At 40.0% G+C, this 19,945-nt stretch overlaps 2 protein-coding genes across 9 annotated transcripts in view; both read left to right on the forward strand.

The window, feature by feature from the left end:
- Window positions 1–891: 891 nt before the first annotated feature.
- CPNE1 (copine 1) overlaps window positions 892–19,945 on the forward strand; it is a 35,151-nt gene continuing 16,097 nt past the window's right edge. The window contains exons 1-2 of one of the 8 annotated variants that reach the window (XM_025875782.2): window positions 1,047–1,131; window positions 6,656–6,708. Coding sequence is in view for 1 of the 8 variants with exons in the window: in XM_025875778.2 (XP_025731563.1) it covers window positions 11,812–11,826 (15 nt within the window). In the remaining 7 variants the exon portion in view is untranslated. Of the gene's footprint in view, window positions 1,132–1,690; window positions 1,821–6,623; window positions 6,709–10,013; window positions 10,153–11,694; window positions 11,827–19,945 lie in introns of those variants that run through there. The other 7 variants (XM_025875784.2, XM_025875783.2, XM_025875779.2 and 4 more) reach the window with 7 other exon arrangements.
- RBM12 (RNA binding motif protein 12) lies at window positions 10,032–13,310 on the forward strand. The gene has a single exon (XM_025876718.2). It carries the CDS (start codon window positions 10,032–10,034, stop codon window positions 12,801–12,803), a length of 2,772 nt encoding a protein of 923 aa, XP_025732503.1. The 3' UTR covers window positions 12,804–13,310.

Here is a 19,945-nt window from a genome sequence, read left to right on the forward strand (position 1 = left end):
TAGCGGCTTCCATCATGGTAACAGGGTTTAGGCAGGGGGAGTGGAGTCTGGGAAGCTAGGACCACAGAAGCATGAGTAATTTTTAAAAAATATTTTACTTATTTTTTGACAGAGAGAGACACAGTGAGAGAGGGAACACAAGCAGGGGGAGTGGGAGAGGGAGAAGCAGGCTTCCCGCAGAGCAAGGAGCCCGATGCGGGGCTCGATCCTGGGATCATGACCTGAGCCGAAGGCCGACGCTTAACGACTGAGCCACCCAGGCGCCCCAAGAGTAATTTTTTTAATAATAGAACAATACTAAAGTGCAACCATGGAGGGGTTAATGAGGACTGTTGGGGTGGGGGGCGCCTGGGTGGCTCAGTCCTTAAGCGTCTGCCTTCAGCTCAGGGTGAAATCCCAGGGTCCTGGGATGGAGCCCCGCATCGGGCTCCCTGCTCAGCAAGAAGCCTGCCTCTCCCTCTCCCACTCCCCGTTTGTGTCCCCTCTCTCGCTATGTCTCTGTCAAATAAATAAATAAAATACTTAAAAAAAAAAAAGAGGACTGGTGGGTAAGGCTCCCTGGACTGAAATTTTTAAATGGGAAAAAATAGCAGGTTTCGGTTCTGCCAAGGCATCATCAACAAAACCGTGCACTACTTTGTGGGCCATTTCATCCCCAAAACAATCACGCGAAGAAGGCACTATTTATTCCCTTTCGCATAAGATTGAAGAAAAGTAACTAGCACAAAGTCCCGCAGGGAGGGGCCGAACCACACACTCTGAGCCGAACCACACACTCTGAACCCAACCCACCCCGCAGCGTCACTCTCCTTAGGCGGGGTTAGTGCGCAAACGCCGCACGCACAGACTCAAAGTTCCCCTCGCCACAAATACCCGCAACTTCCGGAAGATTGCCCAACAACCTCAGCGCGCTTGCGCCACCCCGCCCCGTGACGTCTCCATTCCGTCCCTCCCCTTCTGGAACGCGGAGCCGCTGAGCGGGCTGTCGGCCATTTTGTGAAGCGGCGAAAGAGGTGGTGGCTGCTGTGGGCTCCGGGAAGCCGTTCGGGCTGGGGCTGTCGGCCGCGGGGCGGAGGCACTCGCGCGGGGGGTAACTCGGGTCTGGGTTCGGGTGCCGCGCAGCTCTCCCCGGTAAGACTCCCGCAGCCCGGAACGGGCGGGGCTGTGCGGGGCTCGAGCCGCCCCTTGGTGGCCCGGGGCGGGGCTTTCGGAGGCCTCCGAGCCCGCCGCAGCAAGCGCCCCACACAAAAGGGTCGCGGCATGGCTGCGGGGGGGCCTGGGGAGCCGCTTGCGCCTTTGAAGCCTGAGAGGATGCAGGAAGGACGCAAGAGAGGATCAGCCTGCATACCGAAGTGGGGACGAGGCCAAAGGGAGGACGCCCCCGTGGTCTGAGAGGGAGGAGGCCACAGCTGGGTGGCCCAGCGGCCTACGAACTAACGGGGATTGCAGTAAAAACACACCTACCTCCCGAATGAGCGAGATTTTCTATGCTTCCCAAAAGGGACAGAGATTGTAACTACATCTCTGTGCCCCGTAGTGAGGAGATAAACGTAGTGAAGACACTCCCTCCATCGGAAGTGGAAAGGAGGCTCCTGTGGCCTAACAGGAAAAGGGGACTAGAGTCTGGACACACCTGTGGGGAGGAAGCTGCAGTCGGTACACTCCTGTGAGTCTAGGAAGGAAGTCTGAGAACTGGCCGCCTTCGTGGTCTGAAGGTGGAGGGGGTTGCAGGGAAATGCTTCCAAGGCTCAGCGCTGGGCGGGGTTTATCCTCGAGGGTGTCGGCGATTTGAGAAGCCGGCCTCTGTTGTGAGAAAGGGGGTGAGTACGCCTCCCAAACCTCTGAGAATAGTAGTTAAGATGCCAGGCCCTGGATTCCCAAGCAGGGAAGGAGCTGCAAAGAGCAGCACCTTTACATATCGCTTGGGAGACAGCCTCCAGCACTGAAAGAGGAGCAGGCCCAATAGGAGGTGGAGGGTGGGTGCTTTCGATCAGTGAAGGAGTTTTCTTTAGTGGAGGCTGGAGGTTTTAGTTGGCAGCCACGTGAAATAGGTGGGTGGGGCTTCGAGAATCTACAGTTGGTGTTGGGGATGGACACCAGTGCAGGAGGCTTAGCTGCCAGATTGTAAATACATGGACTTCATGTGTACCTGTAATGTGTACTTTATAGTGAAAAATATCAGCGGCTCCGGGGAAGATAACTTTGGGTTATTCAGCACAAAACATGCTGGGAGTTTTGTGCGCTGACTTGCAGGTTCCGTAGGAGAGGTTTCTGGACTCAAACTGTCCTTGACTCCTGGATTTCCAGAGATGATTTAATGTAAATTATGGTAGTCAGGAACCATTCCGTATTATTCAAGAATAGTGTAATTCCAGTCAGTATAACCTGAGAAAAAATGTAATTGGAGCTGAGGGATTGTTGAAGGAGGGACTTGTGACTGGAGTGTTCTTAGAGCTGCTTGCTTGAATGGTTTAAAATCGTGTAGTTTTTGTAAAATGCAGTATTAGTAAAATGAATTGCATTGGACTTTGTTACCTAGTTTATATTGTTAGTATTTCGGAGCATTTGCTGTTCAAAAATGTCCTACAGGTCTGGACATACGGGCTGATTTTTTTTTGTTTTATAGAAATGTAATACAAAACTGGTTGTACTCGTTTTTGAAATTTGGTGGTTTTGACCGAATAGACCATTTCTGGATTTAGTGGGAAGTAATTGTGTTCAGGCATTTTCCAAGAATATTAAAAAGTTGGGAAGAACTGCTACAGGTGGTTAAAATAATTTTATGGTAATTTTTTAAGAAAATGAAATGTTTGGCGTGTTTATATAAAGGTTGAGGACGTGCTCAGTATTATTGCTGGGAAATTTTTTAACGAAACAGGGAATGCATATTATATCATCTTTATATGCTCGATTAAATACTTATTTTGTTTATGGATTGTAATGCATAATTTGTGTTTGTGTTCATATCTGTTAGGTGAAAAATGTGAAGCTTTAGAAACCATTGTGGTAGTTACTTGGAACCTATCGTTATGTGCTAATATCAGCATACTTCTGGCTTCTTTCACTTTCTTGTGACATGCCAAATGTTTTGATGATTGCATATTGAGAGTTTGGGGGTTGTTGGTACGGTTTTTAGATGTGAAACTTGATTTTGTGGACCAGTGTGTGTTCCAGGTGCTGGAATCCAGTGACAATGTTCAAAACGTTTTTATTCCATTTTGTAGAGAGCCACTCCCATCTTTTGGTTTAGCTGAATATTTTCTTCTATAGATGTTGTAGAAAGAATTTCTAAATGTCAGTAACTGCACAAAAGATGCTCTTAGATATCTCTCTCTAAAATCTAGGGACTGTCGTCCATTTCTATATCTCCTGTCCCGGCCACAAGTCCTTAATAAATGTTTGTAGTATAAATGAATGTTGTTAAATGTTTAGGTCAACTAAGCAGAAAAATAACTTGATCTAATTTATAGTTTATCAGATTTTACTACCACCACTCATATACCTTTTGGTTTGCAACGAGTTTATTTCATTAAGTTTCAAGCAACCTTTTAAGTCTTAAGACCAACAGTGAGGGTGAATATGGTTGGCTAGGTTAGAAGTGATATTGTTGCTTTTAAGTTTAAATCAAGATAATGAACATATTTGTTGGCATTTGTGGGGGGGGATTGAAAAATAATATTACAGTCTTTTTGGCAGGAAGACTATATATCTTACTTAGAAATGTCTTTTGGTTTGCCACTTTTGAGAACTTTCTGGAGGTTAATGGGAAAGTTGAGTAATGAGCTGTCTAAAGGATTCATGTCCCTCAGTGTCAGAAGAATTGTTTCGTTAAGAATGATCCCAGAATCTGAAATGTGATTCATTTGGGGATGGGGACAAAATCAAGTGGATGAAGCTGTGTTTTTTTCCATAATGCCTACCATAATATGATTATGCGGCTTATAGCATTGTGCCCATTATGATTGGTTCTCTGTTGCTCATCTCTGAGGTGACTATTTGAGGGGTGCTGGTTTTTGTATTTTTTCAATCTAAAGAACTTAGCTCTGCTGTACCCTGGTTATTGTTGACTAAAGACTGACAACTGAACAAAGTTAAAATTCACTTTTTGATGTTTATCACCAGATGAAGAGTGGAAACGATTAAGTGCAACTGATTTGTGCTTTGACTTCCTGTTAAAAGAGGATTGTTGTCAGACATTTTACTCTGAAATTCCAAGTGATTGAAATGACTAGTAAATAAGAAAATATGCCGTGTCATAATAATATGCTAAATGTTCATAGCAGATATTTGTAATTTGTTCGTGTATCGTATTTCTTTAGCTGAAGCAAAGCCACTATGTTAGGACTAAGTCCTAACAAAGTGGAAAAGTATACTAGAGCAACCTTTTGTTTTAAGATCTTCTGAAATATATCAGTGAATTTAATGGCAAATCAGGCCCATTTTCTCCTTTGTACCTTTATGCTTTACAAATAGGTAAAACGTGTTTTAGATTGTTTTTGTTGCATAGAACTGTTTCAGTCTTAATCCTTCTAAAATTCACCAAGTCTTAAGGTGGTTGGAATGGATTTTTCATTTTGGGATCCTGCATTCTGTTGCTAGCTGACATTTAGAACACAGGAATGAGTAGTTCCTGGAGAACAGTGGTGCCTCTATTAAATTATTGTGCTCTTTACAAAGTGAGGTGTTGAAAACAAAAGTACTACTTCAGTTCTCAGTTTCTATTTACTTTGTCCATTCAAGGGAGAAGTGTAACACCAAGAGTTATGAAGTTCTAGTTTCTAGCCTGAACTTTCTGCATACTTTTCTTTGGTATGGGTTGATGTGGGCCTTCCCCTTTGCTTAAATAGAAAAGATTCATGAGTTTATTTCAAGATTGATTTTGTACTTTAAATTGAACAACGTAAAATTTGAGGCATTTGCCGAATTCAGCTGGAACGTCAACTTTTTCTTGTGGAATGAGATTTTCCTTCTTGTTATAGTAATTTCTGGCAGCCGTTTAGAAATTTTTGATAGTAGGTCTAGTGTGTTCCCTTTGGGCGTAACTGGCTGACTTTAAACTTGTTCATATCCAGATGGACATTTGGAGGCTTCTTGGGTCTGGAAGGGAAGAGGCTGAGGAACCTGTTTCCCTTACCTTCAGGGCATATATCCTGGCCCCATACCAGACCTTTTGAATTGTAATCTCCAGTGGGGGATCATCTGTGAATCATAAATGCTTAACTAGAAAACTGTGGTTCTGTTGGTTATAGAGTCAAACTTGTACGTTTAGAAAATATTATAAAATTCATGCTCTTCCTCTATGCTCTTGAGCATAACCTTTACCTAAAAGCAGGCTTTTTTGTGTGTTTCATGTTTCCCTTTGTGACCTGTTAGATAAACTTCTAGGTGTGGCTTTTAAATAAAGAGTTTTAAAACTCTTTAGACCTAATTAGAACTGATTTGTACAACACATAAAAAATTAATACAGTGCTCTGGGCTTTTGAAAGCATTGCTTTTGACATGTGCGTAGCTTTTGTGACAAAACAATCTCACTCTTCAGTAATTTGAGTAGTTGTCTAGAAGATGTTTAGCTTGTCCTTTAGAAAAAAATTGGAGTAACACTAAAATTTTTTAATATGTTTTACTTTTTGGTGATGAATATTAAGCTCACAGGTGGTATCTCGAACTTGAAAGATAGTTAAAAATGAGCATCGTTCTAAGTAGTGTTCTGTTGGTAATCTTGATACTTAACCAGTGATGATTTTCTTGTTTCTCTGAATTAAAAAATGATCTTTTTGAATGTAGTTGTTTAATTATTTGGTCTTATATATTGCTTGTGAATTGTTCACAACTTCACCAATTTGGGAGAAATTCCAGTAAGAGATGAGTGACTCATTTTTACTTTGGGGAGTCTTCTTAATATGCCAGACATTTTTAGGGAATTTTTTTTTTTTTTTTACAAGTTTCTTGGAATAGTTTTGGTGTTAGAAGGTAAAGAAAGCACTTTTCCTTAAGATTTCGAACCCCAGTGGTTTTAAATAGGAATTAATCATTATAGCCTGAGCTTTCACTTCATTTATGTTTCTCAATGCTTGATGCTATTTTGGTACAAAGGAAAATATTTTGAAAGAGCAATTGCAAGAATTTCCATAAGTACCCTTGAATTGATGGCTTTGTCTTTTGTCTTAGAACTGTTTATGTGTGAACTTGTGCTTTTTCATCAAGTGTTTGGTGGGACCTGAGGAAATAGGTTGTAGTTGGACTTGTATTAATGGAATTTTCTGGACTGGTTTAATCAAGTGATAAAAAGTAATTACCAGGTGTGAAGCTGAGCTTTATGACTGTTTTAGTTTTTAATTGATTTCATTCTTGGACTAATTTATGGCACATTCTTGATGTATGTAAATATATAATGTTTTGAGAAATACTCAAATTTGAAAGCAATACCAAGTAACAAGTATGTGTGGGATTTTGGTACATGTGGTTTCTTTCTTTCTTTCCTTCTGTTTTTTTAATATGCATTCTAATGAAGTACTCCGTGGTGGTTTCAGACTCGCCTTCATAATATACAGTTCAGTGTGGCCTGTGCGTGTTGTTTTGTGTTTCCTGCATTGATTTTTGCCTCCGTTTATTCTCTATTGCAGTCTAAAAGTTGGTTTTAATTGGTTGCCCACAGGATTGACTTGGCCTCTACTTCTTGTTAAGAAAATACATCTCTTGTTTTATCAGGTAAGAGATTTTGAATAGAGGGTTTGTTTTTATACAAAATAAAATGAGACAGCTTATTTAGTAACATGAAAATATGTGTAGTAACTGAATTGTGGGGGATTTTCTTTTTCTTTTTTTTTAACAGTCTTATCTGAGGGATGGGGGTGGGGTGGACTGGGTGCCTTGAACAGTCGTTGCTTTCTTCGGGGTTCAGTTTTATATGGATGCATTTCTTCTGCTGAATTCCTGATTATTAGGCAGTAAGCTGTTTTTTTCCCTCAGGGTAGCATTCCAGACTCATTACAAATATAGGTGCTTGTTATTGGTATGGTTTTTTAATATTCCTTAGAGGTAAAGGTGTAGATAATGGGTCATATGTTTTAGAGTACCTATTTTGACTTTAGATGGAACTTTAGTGATTGGAATCTAACCCTCTTGTTAAATAACAAAGGTAGGCTCAAGATAGTTGAAATGACTTACCTGTCAAACAGGCACTTAGTAGAAGAATAGCATATCTTATTTCATATTTTTTCAGAACCTAAAAACTTTTCTCTTTAGATGGCTCTATGAATAACTCTTGTGTTCTTTGGTTTAATCCTCAGCCCTTTTCTAGCTGGTAATCTGGGCAGATTTTTCAATATCATGATTTCATTTGTACCTTGTGCAGACTTCACTAAAGCCCTTCTCTTAGTAGCAGATGGTTTTTTGAGAATTACTGTGTCTCTTTAGCCCTGTGTTTAATTTTTGTGTTCTTGGGACTATATTAAATTCCCATTTTACTGTCCCAGTGCAAACTAACATCTCTCTATCTTTCAAGTGTTTGGGTGCCTAGATTACTTACCCATGATTGAGTGATTAAGTGATCAAGCATTTTTTTGAAGTTGAACAGGAATGCTGTCTTAATTTTGCATGTAGCCAATATGCTACAGACAGTAGGGAATGAGAATTTGATTTAATGTCTTGAAATCTCGATGAGCTTCCATATAGACTGCTAAATAGTCGTAAATAAGAAGAAAAGAGTTTGTTGGTGTGATTTTTTTTTTTTTAGTATTAATTTTTCTTGTTGACTCTTGCAAACCAAAAAGGAAAAGCTTCCCTCCTCCCCCAAATTTCTAGTGTTTTATAATGGTCTCATAAAGAGCATTTTCTGTTTGCCAGTCCATCTTCATTAAATTTGAAAGTGGCTTTTATTTTTGTGTATGTGTGTGAGAAAACTATCAAAGCCAAACAGTACATTTCTGTTTTGTGTACAGCAGTCATATTGGTTGAGATATAATTACAGATTTTGTTTTATCAAATTAATATTCACACAATATTTGACATTGAAAAACTGCTTTTGTGGAGTTACAGGATTCTTAGAGCTTGCAGTAGCTCTTTTAATGTTCCTGTTTGGGAAGTGATAAAACCAAAGCTCGAATCATTTATAATTTTTCTGAGGTCACAGAACTGGTTTAATAGGTTTATATTTAAAAGTTGATTTTTTTTTAAATTTTATTTATTTGTCAGAGAGAGAGAGAGCACAAGCAGGGAGAGCAGCAGGCAGAGGGAGAAGCAGGCTCCCCTGCACTCTGTCCCAGGACCCTGGGATCATGACCTGAGCCAAAGGCAGCCACTTAACTGACTGAGCCACCCAGGTGTCCGTTAAAGTTGATTTTTTTTTTTTTAAGATTTTATTTATTTATTTATTTTTATTTTATTTTATTTTATTTTTAAAGATTTTATTTATTTATTTGAGAGAGAGAGAATGAGAGATAGAGAGCACGAGAGGGAAGAGGGTCAGAGGGAGAAGCAGACTCCCCGCTGAGCAGGGAGCCCGATGTGGGACTCGAGAGTCCCGGGACTCCAGGATCATGACCTGAGCCGAAGGCAGTCGCTTAACCAACTGAGCCACCCAGGCGCCCCAAGATTTTATTTATTTATTCATGAGAGACACAGAGAGAGAAGCAGAGGGAGAAGCAGGCTCCCAAGGAGCAGGGAGCCCGATGCGGGACTCGATCCCAGGACCCTGGGATCATGACCTGAGCCGAAGGCAGACGCTTAACCATCTGAGCCACCCAGGCGCCCGTAAAAGTTGATTTTTAAGATGACTTGGAAAACACCCCATGTTGCTGATCACATAAATTTCAAGTTAATATTTTTTCCAGTCCCAAGAATTTGTTTTATATCACTTTACAAAGGGCTTCCCTTGCATTTGCTCTTGGAAGCCATAACAACTGAAATACTGAAATTTTATTTAAATCTGGGAGAAACTTCTCCAAAAGAGAAAGTTCAGAATGGGACTTTATTTAAGGAGACCAGTGAGCTTCCAGAAATACCACAGGAGTTATATTGAGTAAAGACTGTAACAGTCACTGAATAAAGTTCATACCCTTGTTCTTTTTTAAAACAAAAGCAAAACCAAAAAATACCCTTTTTTCGTTATCAGCCTTCTTTGGGAAAAACGAGACTTTTTTGAGTGTGTATGTGTGTTTCTTTTTTTTAATGGTGAGTTTGGAAATAAGTCATTGGATCTGAGTTTTAATTAAAACAGCTATGGTGAATGGCACTGCAACCAGGTTCTACTTTTTGGAGTGATGAATATAGATAACTAAGATTTGGGCTATTTTATTCAGTATTTCTTTTGGATTCTTTGTATGTATTAACCTTGTCTGTAATAAATAATTCCATATATAGTTTTCTTTAATAAATAGAGCTGTAATGCAGATTGAAGAGTTTTAGGTTGAGTATGGAATCCATTCTCTTTTGAGACTTGAGTCTACTTTAGTGTTAAGTATTATTTGTAATTCATTAGTATTCCAGTTTTCTGTTTCTGTTTTGCATTTTGAGATTGAGTCATATAAAATGACACTGATAATTCTACAAAGTTGTCATGTTTATAAGGAAAATGCTAAGCCACTTTTAAATACTAACTTTGATACATCCTTTGCATGTTTTTCCCCTGCAGATTGTTCAACTTTGTGTCCTGATTTGACTTACACATTTCTTTTAAACCTTACTGAATAATTAGTGGTCTGAATGATGTAATTGGTGATTCTACTTCTTATGGTGGTTTTTTCCCCCTGAAACTTTTGAGTCATGGGACTGAACTTCTAATTGTTTACAGAATTAATGCCTTTTGGAAGTTGAAATTGTCTAGGTTTTACATTGTAAATGGCACATAATGTTCAGTTTTTAGGATATTCAAATAAAAAAAACCTGCATTGCTTGTGATAGTTTGAGGGTATATTTGAGGGCCTAATATGGTAGCTGGTCATTCTTGTAGTTAAAAACTTGGTGTGATAAACAGGAGTCTGACCTGGCCGTTGCCTTTTCTCATCTGCAGGTGTGTGTGGTTTCAGCGCAGCATGGCTGTGGTCATCCGTTTGCAAGGTCTCCCAATTGTGGCGGGGACCATGGACATTCGCCACTTCTTCTCTGGATTGACCATCCCTGATGGGGGCGTGCATATTGTAGGGGGTGAACTGGGTGAGGCTTTCATCGTTTTTGCCACTGATGAAGATGCAAGGCTTGGTATGATGCGCACAGGTGGTACAATTAAAGGGTCAAAAGTAACACTTTTGTTGAGTAGTAAAACGGAAATGCAGAATATGATTGAACTGAGTCGTAGGCGTTTTGAAACTGCCAACTTAGATATACCACCAGCAAATGCTAGTAGATCAGGACCGCCACCTAGCTCAGGAATGAGTGGAAGGGTAAACTTGCCTACAACAGTACCTAACTTTAATAATCCTTCACCCAGTGTAGTTACTGCCGCCACATCTGTTCATGAAAGCAACAAAAACATACAGACATTTTCCACAGCCAGCATAGGAACGGCTCCTCCAAATATGGGGGCTTCATTTGGGAGCCCAACGTTTAGCTCAACCATTCCGAGCACAGCGTCTCCAATGAACACAGTCCCACCACCACCAATTCCTCCAATCCCAGCGATGCCATCTTTGCCACCAATGCCGTCCATTCCCCCAATACCAGTTCCTCCTCCGGTACCTACATTGCCTCCCGTGCCTCCTGTGCCCCCTATTCCCCCAGTCCCTTCTGTGCCACCCATGACCCCACTGCCACCCATGTCTGGCATGCCACCCTTGAACCCGCCACCTGTGGCACCTCTACCTGCTGGAATGAATGGCTCTGGAGCACCTATGAATCTGAACAATAACCTGAACCCTGTGTTTCTGGGTCCATTGAATCCTGTTAACCCTATCCAGATGAACTCTCAAAGCAGTGTGAAACCACTTCCCATCAACCCCGATGATCTGTATGTCAGTGTGCATGGAATGCCCTTTTCTGCAATGGAAAATGATGTCAGAGATTTTTTCCATGGGCTCCGTGTTGATGCAGTGCATTTGTTGAAAGATCATGTAGGTCGAAATAATGGGAACGGATTGGTTAAGTTTCTCTCCCCTCAAGATACATTTGAAGCTTTGAAACGAAACAGAATGCTGATGATTCAACGCTATGTGGAAGTTAGTCCTGCCACAGAGAGACAGTGGGTAGCTGCTGGAGGCCATATCACTTTTAAGCAAAGTATAGGACCTTCTGGACAAACCCATCCCCCTCCTCAGACACTTCCCAGGTCAAAATCGCCCAGTGGGCAGAAAAGGTCAAGGTCAAGATCACCACATGAGGCTGGTTTTTGTGTTTACTTGAAAGGGCTACCATTTGAAGCGGAAAATAAACATGTCATTGATTTTTTTAAAAAGTTGGATATTGTGGAAGATAGTATTTATATTGCTTATGGACCCAATGGGAAAGCAACTGGTGAAGGCTTCGTAGAATTCAGGAATGAGGCTGACTATAAGGCTGCTCTCTGTCGTCATAAACAATACATGGGCAATCGCTTTATTCAAGTTCATCCAATTACTAAGAAAGGTATGCTAGAAAAGATAGATATGATTCGTAAAAGACTGCAGAACTTCAGCTATGACCAGAGGGAAATGATGTTAAATCCGGAGGGGGATGTCAGCTCTGCCAAAGTCTGTGCTCACATAACAAATATACCATTCAGCATTACCAAGATGGATGTTCTTCAGTTCCTAGAAGGAATCCCAGTGGATGAAAATGCTGTACATGTTCTTGTTGATAACAATGGGCAAGGTCTAGGACAGGCATTGGTTCAGTTTAAAAATGAAGATGATGCACGTAAGTCTGAACGCTTACACCGTAAAAAACTTAATGGGAGAGAAGCTTTTGTTCATGTAGTTACTCTAGAAGATATGAGAGAGATTGAAAAAAATCCCCCTGCCCAAGGAAAAAAAGGGTTAAAGATGCCTGTGCCAGGTAATCCTCCAGTTCCAGGAATGCCCAGTGTGGGAATGCCCAGTGCGGGAATGCCCAGTGCAGGAATGCCCGGTGCGGGAATGCCCGGTGCGGGAATGCCTGGTACGGGAATGCCCGGTGCGGGAATGCCCGGTGCGGGAATGCCCGGTGCAGGAGGTGAAGAGCATGCCTTCCTGACTGTAGGATCTAAGGAGGCCAGCAATGGGCCTCCATTTAACTTTCCTGGTAATTTTGGTGGGTCGAATGCCTTTGGGCCACCACTCCCTCCTCCAGGATTAGGAGGGGCCTTTGGTGATGCTAGGCCTGGTATGCCTTCAGTTGGAAATAGTGGTTTGCCTGGTCTAGGACTGGATGTTCCAGGTTTTGGAGGTGGACCAAATAATTTAAGTGGGCCAGGATTTGGAGGAGGCCCTCAGAATTTTGGAAATGGCCCTGGTAGTTTAGGTGGCCCCCCTGGCTTTGGAAGTGGCCCTCCTGGTCTTGGAAGTGCCCCTGGGCATTTGAGTGGGCCACCAGCCTTTGGGCCTGGGCCTGGGCCTGGCCCTGGCCCAATTCACATTGGTGGTCCCCCTGGCTTTGGATCTAGTTCTGGAAAACCAGGACCAACAGTAATTAAAGTGCAGAATATGCCCTTCACTGTGTCTATTGATGAGATTCTAGATTTCTTTTATGGCTATCAAGTGATCCCAGGCTCAGTGTGTTTAAAATACAATGAAAAAGGTATGCCCACAGGCGAAGCCATGGTGGCCTTCGAATCTCGGGATGAAGCCACAGCTGCTGTCATTGACTTAAATGACAGACCTATAGGCTCAAGGAAAGTAAAACTTGTCTTAGGGTAGCTGTTCACATCAATTCTTTATAGGGTAGATTTTCATAGTGCTGTGATTAATGCATCCAGATTGTTTTCCTAGTATTTCCAGGTTAGAACCTGTGGATTGTTTCAATTGCATATAGATTGGTTTCTATAACATAGAGCATTGGTTGACTGTTTACAGAAGACTCACTACCAGGATAAATACTGCTGTATGTTACAGTAAAGCTGTCTGGAGAGAACACAAAAATGATTTTGGCGTACCATTAGAGAAACCATTTGTAAAACACAAATGACCACATAAAGCTTATCAAGGAGTTTAGATTGGTTTTGTTTTATACCATATGGGATGAAGAAAATAGAAATGTCAATAGAGCTCATTAAGGGTGCTCTTGCCAGCTGCTGAAAAATAGAAGTTGGCTACTCTTGGAATTTGGTTTAAAGCTGGACAGATTTGCTTTGTTATAGGGTCAAAGCTTTGTCTAAAGTCCTCATTTTCTTTTAAAATTGAATAAAATCTCTGTATACAGATTCACTGTATGTACCTTTATTGCTTCTTGAGGGTTCTTGCTGTATAGACAGTCCTGCTTCTGAAGTTGCTGCTTTTTTGTTTGCCTAATTGACTCATTTGTAAATGAGCAGAACTGTTTTGTTGTTGTTGTTGTTTTAATATAAAACTCCACACTTGGTTTGTGCTATAACCTTGAACTTTGATTTCTAATGTCACACTTAAAACTGTGTGAAATAAGTACTTTTGCCACAAAAATAAAATATGGAGTCCTCTACCTACCAGAGCCTTTTTGGTTTGACCGCCATGTTTTAGTTTAGTCAGTTTAAAAATTGTTCATGTTGTTTAGATGGCATTGAAAACCAGATACTACTTCTAATAATCATTGTTTAAGATGCCAGATTTGAAGTCCTGTCCATGATGGACTAATGTTTTGGCAATTTCCTTCTGTCCCAAATTTGTGTGAAATTTTGGCCTGTAACTAAACAAAGAGGGTCCATTTATAAGAAAGAGCATTATATTTAGGTTTTTTAAAAACTGAAGTTGAAATTGTTAGCTTTGTTAGTAGTAGTGTTATAGAATAAAAGACTCATAAGCTTTTCCATAGATGTGCATTTAATCCTGTTACTTGGAGGCTTTTTGGTCTAGTTGTTTGATCAGGAGCCTGTTCATAAAAATTCTTCATACAGAGTACAAGTGCAGCTGCCAGAGGGGAGAGAATTGAGACTCCTTGCCCTTTCATACTCTTCTTTGGTATTCAGGACACTAAGGCAGGAGGACCACATGGGTTCTGGTTGGTAAGTGTCCTTGTCATGAAAACATTTGCCTTACAACATCCTGCTCACTGCTACAAAAGGCTCTACTTATGGTTACTTTCCTTCTTAGTTAAAATGCTCTAAAGATGTGTCACATTATATTATAAACATATGGAATGGGAGATTGGTGAGATATCATGAAAAACAAATTTTGTCTTTTACATGGGCCTCTGTCTTGGTTTGAAATATCCCCAACATTTCCTGCAAATCAATGTACTTACAAAGGGGTCAGCCTTTTAAAAGAAGTATTTCCTATTAAAGAAAATAGTGCCTTTTTGGTGTTGCAAGTTAGTGGAACACTGAAATACAGCGTCTCGTGTAATTTAGAGTTAAGAGTGGCAGCAGTTTCATTGCGTGATAAGATTTGGAAAGCCTTTTCATCACTACAATCTTAGAGGATTGACAGTACAGGATTTTTTGTTTAGGGAAAGGATTGTTTAGACTTTCAAAGAAGACATGGCTGTGTTGTGGGTCTTTTGACAATTCATGAATACAAATTTGCTTTGACAGATCACTAGATATTGCCTCCTCAACTAAAAAAGCAATATGATGTTTATATATGCTGTTCAATTAAGTTTTCTGTTAAGTAATCATTTCTCATTCCAAAGACCAAGTGCAGAAAACTTCAGCGCTGCTTGGGAGTCTTATTTCAACTGCAGATTATTTTCCCATTGGAGAGCTGACTATTTTCATTTTAGAAAAATGGGTTGTTTGAAGATGAAAGCCTTTTATCTTTTTTCACAGTTTATTTTGGTTATATGTTCGTACAATCTTATTAAATATTTCATATACTTTATTGCAACTACTTTGTTATTTCTACATCTTAGATAAATGCTGAAAAGGAAAACTTGATTTCATTGTTCATCAAATTAAATAAATTAAGAAAATAGTGGTTTGTGTAGAATTTGGAGAGAACTATGTTTCATATTTGGTTGAGTCACAACAGTGCTTCTCTCGTGAAATGTAATTAAATGCTTTGCCCTCTGGAACTTGATTTTTGTGTATCTGAGACTTATTAATAGAGTGCTAACTGCTAAGCGTACTGTTCATCTTGTTATGGGCATTGGAGTTTGAGTTTAAAAAAAATTCTTGAAAATATGTTCTGTGCAATCACTCATACCTCTCTTCCTGCAAATTTTCTCAGAAAAACTAGGTTTGGGGTGAAAATGAATTTATTTTCTCATTTGCTTTGTATGGTATGAAGGATTTGTAAAGCTGCTCAAAGTTGTGTGCATTTGTAAACACTATCATGATATTTTCAATTTTATGTGTAAATTTTGTCTTTGGTGACTGACATGAATGGAAGAGAATCTTTTCCATTAGGTTTAATTCCTCCCACCCCCTTGCCGGGGTGTTTTTGGATTTTTTTAGTTTAAAGGATTAGAGATATCTACGAAATGTATTTTATAAGTAAGCAAATTTGTAAACTTTTTCTGAACTTCAGTGAAACATTTAGTTCACAAGCAAAATTTGGAGGTGTATTCTGTGTTTAATACTGTAGTTTGGATGTACAATTATTAGTGGCTTAAAAAAAAATGCAACACTGTTAAGTGAAATGTAGTTCCTAGCTTTGTGCTCCAAGTTGTCAAAGCATCAACCGTGAAAATTTCATTAGGGAAATTTTTATTCAAAATTTCAGAGAGTAATGTTCAGTGTAATTAGGTCGGTCTTAACCCACTGGATGAAAATCTAGGGCTGTATATGGACATAAGCAAACATACCTTGGATAAAATAAGGATCCATGAAAGCCTTAACCAAACTCAAAGTCCTTTTTATTGGATTCTGTCATTGTGTACAGGTGTGGGTCAAATGTTTAAAAATAAATCCACTCATCAATTTCAAGAACAGTTAATGAGTAAAGAAACCATAAAGTTGCTGCTAGTTAAATCTGTAAAGAATTTCTAGCAGTGATCACTTTTAAAACTTATTTCCCACTCTTGCAAAATTAACCACATTTAGTTTTACTGGCAGTTCTATGGTAGTCCAAGCGTTAGAAACCAAACACAATAAAAGGATTCATTGCCAATACGGCCACAACATTGCCAGCAAATACTGCCGTGGCATCATTCAGCAGAGGTTTTTGTTTATAAAGATGAAGTCTTGAATACTGTTCAATAAACTTGTCACAAAATAAAAGAGGCTGATGCTTTTAATGCTTTACACAAGAGTACTCTACTGAGCTATACCATCAGGGTTTTTTTGTTGTTGTTGTTGTTGTTTTTTTAAAACTCCTACAAATATTTTGTGCCTTTGGAAAGGTGGATTTGGTGATCTTGGAGGTAACCATTGTTGCTATCCTTGTCTGCTAATGGTCAAGTGTGGAAAGAAGATACCTGGAACGGCAGGGAGGAAACTTGATTCTAGGTCAAATCTGTGGTATCCACCTTTTCAGACTTTTATCTTGTATGCTTTGCTAGCAAGCCACTTCGTTATGTGGACTCAGAAAGAACCAGAAACCAGGTGCTCCTTTTTACAGAAGGTGTCTTAAAGGGGGCTATGAATTGTCTTTTTAAAAAACTGATTACTTTAAGAAATGGGAAAAGAAATCTTCAGAATACATTGTCAATTGCACATCTAATTAGAGCTTTTTCTTTTTTGTTTACTTTTGCATTAGTATGTGAGGTATTTTGAGGTGGGGAAGTGGGGAGAGGAATCAAAAATACTGCTGCTTTCTGACATTGATGTTCTCGTTTTGTCCCTTCCACATTTGTTCAACTGCTGAAAAAAAAGTAGCAAATGAAAAGTTTCCATTAACTCCGGAGTCCTTTAAAAAAAAAAGCTGGATTGGAGTTGCAGAGAAATTAGTGGGCTATTCCTTTTAACCAGAGCTCTTGAAAAATATATATTAACTTTTACCTCTATCATGAGTTTTTAGCCTGTATTTTGAGTTTCAATACCCAGGTTGTTTTAGAGGGGTTTAGACTTAAACATACTTAATTCCAGGTGGTTGCTGAACTGTTCTAAAATTATGAAGGTTTGACTAAGCATTTGAAAAATCAGCTGATACCCAGATACCCAGAATGGCCTTTACCATCTTAAAAGGATAGATTGTATGCTAATAATATGTTTTGTTTTCTTGCTCAGGAGAAAAGTCTCACTTTAATTCATTGTTGTCTGCTTTCCAGTGTTTTACAACAAGAAATGGTTTATCAGTTATGAGCATCGCCACCATTCTCCTTAACCCCCAAAAGTAGAGCGTTTATAGGATATGATAGAGTCCAAACTTACGACTAAAAAAATTGCTTGATTTCAGTTTTGTCTTTTTAGTATAAAATCTGATAGATCACATTGACTTACTCTAAAATTTCTGGAGTGAGTGTATTCTGGTTGTGGCACAGTTTTCTGATGCTGTAGTGACTTTTCTGGAAAAACCCTTCTGTCCGACAGTATGAGCAAGTTCATCTCTTAATGGTGCCTGTTCATGTAAATGTTAATTCTTTATTGTGCTGTTACTGGATTTATTCTTGTTGCCTTGTGCTACTTTGTGCCAGAGGATCTCACAAGCATCTTAGAATATGGCTCCTTTTCTGGATCAACATAACTAACAACGAGCAACTAAGGTGGCACTGCTTTTCTACATACTGCTCTACTACTGAAGGGTCCAGAAGGGGCAAAAAAGCCACTTGAAAGCATTCTAGCTCCAGGGGCAGAAGGGCAGCACTCAAAATCTGGGGGCAACAAATAGTGCTGGGCAAAATCTCATTAACCATTATCTTTTAATTCCGAGAGGCCCAGGGACCTTCCCCTAGTGAAAATGTTGGTAGTTAAGTCCTAGAGACTAAGGAAACACCAGTTGTGGGTTAAATGACACAGCAGACATTGGAATTGGCATCCCAGCTGTACCAGACATCTGGATTCTGATTTTAGTAGCTTAATGTTTGAGGTCATTTTTCTTAGTGAGCCAGTGGCTTGCTATTTCATGTTGAGAGGAGGAGGAGGTGACTATTGGGGAAAAATAGGGCCATAACTAGCAAGAGAACATAATTCATTATGGACAGTCAGATATTGAAGAAGCATAAAACACTCCCAGGAGTGAGCTGTGCTATATTCAAACAGGCTGCCCCTTAGTGTTTCATTCCCTCTCCATGCTGATGCTGCCAGTTTTCCCCTTTTCCTTGCTTATAATAGTAAGTCCGTTGGTAACCAGGGCTATGAGTTTCTCACTGCTATTTCTGTAGCCTAGCCGCCTAACTCGGGGTGGGGTGGGGGCGAGGAATGTGAACTCACTCACAGTTCTTGATTAGTGAATAAGATTCATCACTTAAGCATGTGTGTTAACATGCCAGATGTAACGGCCACATTATGCTACCGTAAGTCACCTGTTAGTCCTTGCAGAGTGGGGAAGGCTTAAGGGTAAAGATATTCAGCTACTTAAGGGGTCTTAAATCATACTAACTGGTGCTGCTGATTTCATTTTTCTTTTGTTCCACTTGGGAGTGAGTTAATGCTATCCTCCACTACACTCCCCCACATACTGTGTTGCTGTACAGAGATGGTTATGTCCTTTATATATAACTCCCTTCTGTGGTGTGGGCCTATGGGACCAGGAGGTCCCTCTGCTATAAATCTGGCTAAAGTGGAAAGACTAATGCAGCTCTTATTTTCTGAAGTAGATACTGCCAATTATCTTTGCTTCTGTGACCACTGAATTGACAGGTTGGAATTGGAAATGTCTGTTGCCTCCAAGCTTTTAAGACAGTTTTACGTGGGTAATCAGCTTAGCCATAGCAGTAACCCATGTTAACTAAATTTTTTGAGCAGTGTTACACACCCAGCACTTCCACGCTGTGATAGAAAAGGAAGCAAAATAAGATGCTTGTTCTTAAAGACCTAAGGTTTTAAATTATACAAGTAAGTGCTCTGTTGTACTTGTGCATGTACGAGGTACACTCATGTCCTACAGGAACTGGATGGATAAGGGTTTCCTGTATAGTTGCTAAACAAGTATGATGGAAGTATAATGGAAGCCTTGTGTGTAAGCTGGGGAAAGGCATGATCTCTAACCAAGATTCTTGGGGACACAATATGTTAATTTAGTAAAATGAGATGTTTAATAGTGTGAGGGAACACAGTGGTACTATCTAAAATGTGTTTGTCCTGGAAGCTCTTAAAATTGTGCTATAACAGTGTAGCCTGAGTGGCGTGACTGAGCTGAATGGTGAGTAAGGCAGGCAGGTGAAGGTTGTACTGGGGTATCCTGACCTACCAGAGGGATAGAATCTTTTATCTTTTTAATAACCCTTTGATTAGCTGCCATATACTACTTCTTACAAACAGATGGCCTAATAAGACATTCATAAACGCTCCAGAATTAAGTGAATTTCCCCATCGATTTCACCACTTACACAGTCCACTATCTGAAATTGGTTCTTTTCTAGTTTTGCATTGATTTGATAAGAGTTTTAGCTTTTCTATATTAAATGTCCACCTTCTTGTTCTTGTTTTTCTAGACAAGTGCTGTTCCAAGAGAATTTTTTTTAAGATTTTATTTATTTTGAGAGAGCTTGTGAGCAGGGGGGAGGGGGTGCAGAGGGCCAGAGAGAGAATCTCAAGTAGACTCCACGCTGAGCATGGAGCCCAAAGTGGGGCTCAATCTCACGACCCTGAGATCATGACCTGAGCTGAAGTCAAGAGTTGGATGCTTAACTGACTGAGCCACCCAGGCGCCCCACCACTGTAGCTACTATTAAATTTAAAAAGCCGGCTAGTGGCTACTATATTGAACAGCACAATTCTAGATTCACAGAGCAACAGAAAATTTATTCTTCCATATCTGGTCTTTGGAGATCACCACGCTAGGCAACACTGACCAATAGAAATAAGAGTCATTTACGTTATTTAAATTTT

Source organism: Callorhinus ursinus, unplaced genomic scaffold (genome assembly GCF_003265705.2).
Source record: "Callorhinus ursinus isolate GAN/ISIS: 27379988/994484 unplaced genomic scaffold, GSC_fseal_2.0 scaffold38, whole genome shotgun sequence".
In the NCBI taxonomy this organism is placed as follows: domain Eukaryota; kingdom Metazoa; phylum Chordata; class Mammalia; order Carnivora; family Otariidae; genus Callorhinus; species Callorhinus ursinus.

Bases quoted from the DNA above. Each gene is read 5' to 3' on its own strand.
- RBM12 (XM_025876718.2), top strand. From the start codon at position 10,032: ATGGCTGTGGTCATCCGTTTGCAAGGTCTCCCAATTGTGGCGGGGACC.